Source organism: Morus notabilis, unplaced genomic scaffold (genome assembly GCF_000414095.1).
Source record: "Morus notabilis unplaced genomic scaffold, ASM41409v2 Scaffold456, whole genome shotgun sequence".
Lineage (NCBI taxonomy): Eukaryota > Viridiplantae > Streptophyta > Magnoliopsida > Rosales > Moraceae > Morus > Morus notabilis.
In genome coordinates, this window is record NW_010367949.1 from 192,034 (window position 1) to 197,950 (window position 5,917).

Sequence of the window (5,917 nt, forward strand, 5' to 3'; positions counted from 1 at the left end):
TATTTTTTGCCAGTTCAATTTTTTTAACAATTTCCTTCTTTGAAATAGCTTCTTTTTCTCATGTTCTTTCAATTAAAATAACTCTTTTTAACCATGTCCCTACGTAAGTTTTTTAATTTTAATAAAAAAATCCTGTACAATTTTTTTTTTAGCAGTGTTATTTTTGAAATACTTTGTTTTTCTTGTTAGTCCAATTAATGAACTTGACTTTTAAGGACGTCACGTGTTAATTTAATGCGGGATCAAATTTGAAAAGTGATGCGTCTATTGACATCTTTGTTTCTACTTTCCACACAACTCTTTTTAGTGTTATTAAAATACCCATTAATGAAATTACTTTTAAGGACAATAATATTTTAAGAAAATACTCATTACACATCCAATCATTAAAAAAATATATTGCATTCTAAAATTTACTGTGTCCTACTTTTTCAAAAGAATATGGATGAATTCTAACAAAAAAAAAAAAAAAAAAAATAGCCTCCCCACAAAAAAGGTACGAGGTTCAATTTTTCTAAAAAATTATTTCATTTGTTTTTTTTTTTTCAAAAACAAATGAAGGGAAAAATAGCAATCGGCAAAGCTCCACGATGCTGCAATTCCTTAAAGTAGTACTAACATTATTTTCAAGCAAAATGTTGGTATCTGAAAAAAGTGAAACATTGAATTTCTCAAAATAATAACAATAACAAAAAGGAGGAGGAGGGTACCTGAAAAAAGTGAAACATTGAATTTCTCAAAATAATAACAATAACAATAAGGAGGAAAAGGAGGAGGAGGTTCCTACATAAGAAAAGGGACACATTTGGATTTCTCAAAAAAGGGAAAAAAAAAAGAAGAAGGAGAATGTGATAGGAAATAAAACTGATAAAACATTTGTTTTAAAGAAGAGGTTATCTATTTGTTGGTACGTGAAAAAAGGATAAAAACTGTAGTTTAATTGAAGGAATGGAGTAATTTAGTTGTAGGAATTTTTTTAGAATTTTAAGAGAGGTGCAAGTAGAATGACGAGTTTAAGAATGTGTGTGAAAAGTAGAATATGAAGAAATTTAGGGCCCGTTTAGTTCGCTGATTCGAGTTTTTAATTCGAGTTGATATGTGATTTTATGTTAGAGCTTTTTACTGTAGCAAAAAAGTTAGATGTGATTGTTTGTGAGAGCTTTTTACTGTAGCAAAACTCAAATTCTAAACTCGAATCAGTGAAATGAACGAAGCCCTTGTAAGAGTTTTCTTGAAATTGTAAAAGATGTGTAATAAGTAGAATGAGAGATGATTTAAAAATATGTGTGTGAAAAGTTAAAAAAAAAAAAAAAGTGTCAATAGACGCACTATTTGCTAAATTATTCTCCACGCACCAGGTATTGAAGTTTCACGTGGCTCAAGTAATGAGTATTAAAGCGGCAGGTATTGAAGTTTTAGAGACAAATATACAACCTAATTCTAGGGCATTCATAACTAGTCGTATTTAAGATTTGCTGTGAAAAATCTGTACATATACTCACCATAATTTGCCCTTACTTGCAAGTTAAAGCGCTTTCACGTCCTTCAATTTGCATGATTTGGGGACAACTGATTGATATGAGAGTTCAAAGTCTAGGCAATTCTAGTGACAAAATCTTGAAAGGTGTACACCAAACAGTAACTGCAAGATCTGATGTTCTGCAGGACTTGGAAAGGAACAATTCAATTACGCTTGTAGTCTTTCAAGAACACGATTAATTTATGATGATACTCGAGTACTGCTGGTACGGTATCCGCAAAAATTGAAATAAAATTATAGAATCTAAAGGATAATTAGTTTGAGAATCCAAAACGTGGGAACAAATTTTGAAGACAAAAAACGAAAATAATGCACTAATTAATTAGAGATATGATTATGTAATACTCCTTGAAAAAACTGAATGGCAGCTGCCTAATTTATTAGAAACGGTTGGTTTGGAGTTGGTGTAGCTTAGCCATAAATATAATTTCACATCTGCCACATTATAGAGCTGTTCAAATTCTGGTTAAATTTCAATTTGGCCCCCAATAAGAAGGGGCACGTGACAATTCCATTCATATTTTTTAACTGTCAACAATTAGACTTATTTATGTAACATATTTTGAAATAATTTAAGCAGTCAATTGACAACTTTTCAGTTGAGGAACTGAATTGCCAACAGCGTAAGAAAGCCAAACCTCATACATATTGACAAACGGCCATATATCAAGTCTCGCAACAGACATAGAGTAGAGCTTTCATGAATAAAAATGTCACCCCAAGAAACCTCATCACAAGACCACCATGTGGCCGTATTTCCTTTCCCATTCTGCAGCCACCCAATAAGCCTACTCAATCTCCTCTTAAAACTCGCCCTTACATCTTCAAATGTACAGTTTTCCTTCTTAACAACTCCAACCTCCATGACTTCTCTCCTTAAACTCACCTCAGAAGTGGTCCTCAACCTCCCAGACAACGTCAAACCCTATGGCGTTGTCGGAGACGGCGTTCCTCCGGGCCACGCGCCATCCGAAGATCCCACGGAGGCGACCGAGCTCTTCCTCAAGGCCTCTCGGGCAAACTTCAAGTATGCGATCGAATTCGTGGTGGCAAAGACGGGGACAAAGATCACCTTCTTGCTCGTTGACGCGCTGTTAAGCGTGTTTGTCGCCGACCTCGCAGAAGAACTAAACGTCCGGTGGGTCCCGGTCTGGGCGGCTTCTCCGTGCGCGCTTTTGGCTTACGTCCATGCCGGCCTCATTTGCGAACACTGGGCGGCCGATCATTAAGAAAAAGATTTTGCCCTAGATTTTGTTCCGGGATTGTCCAACATGCAAATATCGGACTTTTGGCCAAAAGAGATATTTGTCTCAGGTGATTCACAACAGGGATGGGACGAGTTTTATCACAAGCTTACGCTGTAGTAATGAATTCCTACCGGGAGATAAACCCTCCAGCTCTAAATTCCGACTTCGAATCTAGGTTTCGGAGCGTGTTCAACGTGGGATTTCCGACAGTTTTGTCGCCGTTGCCGCCGACAGATACCGATCCGACGGGCTGCATGGCATGGCTGGACGAGAGGGATTCTAGGTCAGTTGTATACATTGGCTTTGGAACCGAGTTTTCGCCGCCTAATGATGAGATAATAGCAGTGGTGGAGGCATTGGAAGAGACTAAACTCCCTTTCCTTTGGTCTCTAAACGACAACCTGAGGAATGTCATTTTGCCAAAGGGGTTTGTTGAGACAAGAGAGCGGGGGAAAGTTGTGCCTTGGACGCCCCAGAGACAAGTACTGGCGCATGATTCGGTACGGGTGTTTGTGACGCTCTGCGGCTACAATTCGACGGCGGAGAGCGCCGCGAACGGCGTGCCGATGATCTGCAGGCCTCTGTGGGCATTTCATGAATGCGAAGATGGTGGAGAAAGTGTGGAGGATTGGAGTGAGAGTTGAAGGTGGGATTTTCACGATGAGTGGGTTGGTGGAAGCTTTGGAGGTTATTTCTGGACAAGGAGAGAAGATGATGGAACGTGCTAGTGAGTTGAAAGAGGTTATGGTTGAGGCTTCTGGTGCCATGGCAGTGCCACGAACGATCTAAGATCAATGGCAGAATTGTTAGTATCTGTTAATTCTTAGTTTATAAATATACGTGTTGTTCTTGTCACTTAATTATATGCAAATTATCACTTAGTGAAATTCTTAAGTCTTATGTCCAAGCAAATGTACCGTCCACTGTTTACAAAAAGAGAAATTTTGAGAAATATTGCCAACAGGGCCGGCTCAAGAGTATAGGGGACCTTAGGCGAGAATTTCATATAGGCCTTGTGATATAAAATTCCAATTTATAGAAAATTATTCATTTTAAAGTTTTTCCTATATATAAAAAAAAAATCATGTCTTTTGCTTGTAAAACTTTGTTTATTTCAAAATTTTCTTCGGATTACGCATTGCTTTAAAAGTAAAAACAAAAATTGTAGATTTATGAGGTGAGAAATAACCATTATTAATATTAACATAAACATTTATGTTTTTCTTTTTATTTTGCTAAAAAAATCCATTAATGCTTGATTTCAAGATACATAAAACTAACTTTATTATGTGTCAGTGTGTAAATGCACATCTTTTGCAATTTGGCCTTTGGGATACACGTGTATTGGAGGCCTCAGCTTTGAAAAATGAATGGAGGCTTTTTTATGGATATTTATGTAGACTTGTATATATTCATTATGTGGTGAAGATGGGGCCTTGATGGCTCCTTAGGGAACTGCCTAAGTTGCCTACCCCTTCACCGGGCACTGAATGCCAAAATAAAATGAAAATTCAATTTTGGATTTTTGCCGCTGATATTGGAATTCTGGATTTTATCATACAAAAATTACTAAACATTCAATAAAACATGTTATAAATCCAACTCGTTATAATTTTCTTTTGATGGGATAAATCCCTCATAATATTGAAGTTGCGGCATTATAAAATAAAAAACTTTTAAGGCACCTAAATTTCTTAAATCATAAATATATGAAAAAAGGTTGACAAGCACGAGTCCAAAGCATCATTCCTCCTCTTTTTAAGCCAGTATTTGATTATTGATTTTTTGTTCAGTCCGCTTGAAGGCTTTCGATTTTGATAAGATTCCTCATCTGATAGATCTGTCCAAAATTAGCTATTCTTCCTTACGTAGCATTCAATTGATAAATTGTAATGATTTTGAAAAGACTAGTAAGACTTGTAACCTCCAAAATTAAAACCATCAAAACTCTTAGCATGCACTGGAGGGCTAACATTAATTCGATGGTGAAATCTATAGGTGTTCCAAAAATGATGGCTATCAGGAACGTTAAGGCCTCGTTTAGTAAGAGGGGTGGAATTAAAGGAGCGTTTGGTATGTAGTAATTTTAAGAACGAGAATGAGAATTTGTAATATTATCATGTTTTGTACAAGAATTATAATTTTTAGATTTTCAGAAAAGTGATTACTATAGGATTCACTTTCTCACATTTTGAGATAATTTGAATACCACCCAATATGGTGTTATTCAAATTCCTAGAAATCTCAAAATCATGGGAATCTTATTATTTTTTTTTTTATTAATAATAATAGTAATATTATTATTATTATTATTATGGATCTTCTTCCATGCGAACAACTAAATACAGTAATGTAATATTCCTGGAAATTTGAAAAAGATTTCTATATGGAACCAAATGTAATAATGTATTATTCCTAGGAATCATATTACCTTCTATCACTTTCCTAGGAATATGATTCCTACTGATTCCTGCATGCCGAACACCCCCTAAGAAGGATGAAGAGAGTTAAAGAGATAGAGAATATGAAGGATGAAAGAGAATTATGGTAATCTTTTATATTGTGTGATATGAATGAGTACTTGAAAAGATGGATAATAGTTGTTTGTTCAATTACTATATTGTTCATTTCATTATTTAGTAATAATTTCTTGAAAAAATTGTAACATATAACCCATTTTGTTAGACCATTTGTAGTAAATAGCATAACTTAAAATAGTAAAAATAAATAGCATAAAATATATGGTGTTTCTATTTTACCCATATGTAATTTTTATGTGGTAAATATTTACCACAGTAAATGCTTTATTTACCAAAAGTTAATTTTTAAAAATTATATATTGACCCTTAATTTTTTTAATTATATTTTTACACCTTAAAACTTTTTTAAAATTATATTTTGATTCTTCAAGTTTTAAAAACTTATATTTTGACCCCCAAATTTTGAAAAAACTGGACAACAATCGTATATTTGTCGCAAATAAAATAAAAAAGTGACATTGAGCGAAGCAATGAAAGAATTAAGTAGTGATCAAGGTCTTTTTAGATTAAAATAATCAGAGAAACTGAAGCTGATAACAGAGAGAAAAATGAAACATAAAGAAGGAAAATGCACTGGGAGATCATAGGGA

At 34.6% G+C, this 5,917-nt stretch overlaps 1 protein-coding gene across 1 annotated transcript; it reads left to right on the forward strand.

Moving 5' to 3' along the window:
• The first annotated feature begins 2,906 nt into the window (after nt 1-2,906).
• LOC21397905 (kaempferol 3-O-beta-D-galactosyltransferase) lies at nt 2,907-3,431 on the forward strand. Its single transcript, XM_010113944.2, has one exon. The coding sequence runs from the start codon at nt 2,907-2,909 to the stop codon at nt 3,429-3,431; it is 525 nt and encodes a 174-aa protein (XP_010112246.2).
• Nucleotides 3,432-5,917: the final 2,486 nt, after the last annotated feature.

Excerpts from the sequence above, each read along its gene's own strand:
- LOC21397905 (XM_010113944.2), top strand. The coding sequence starts at position 2,907 with ATGAATTCCTACCGGGAGATAAACCCTCCAGCTCTAAATTCCGACTTC.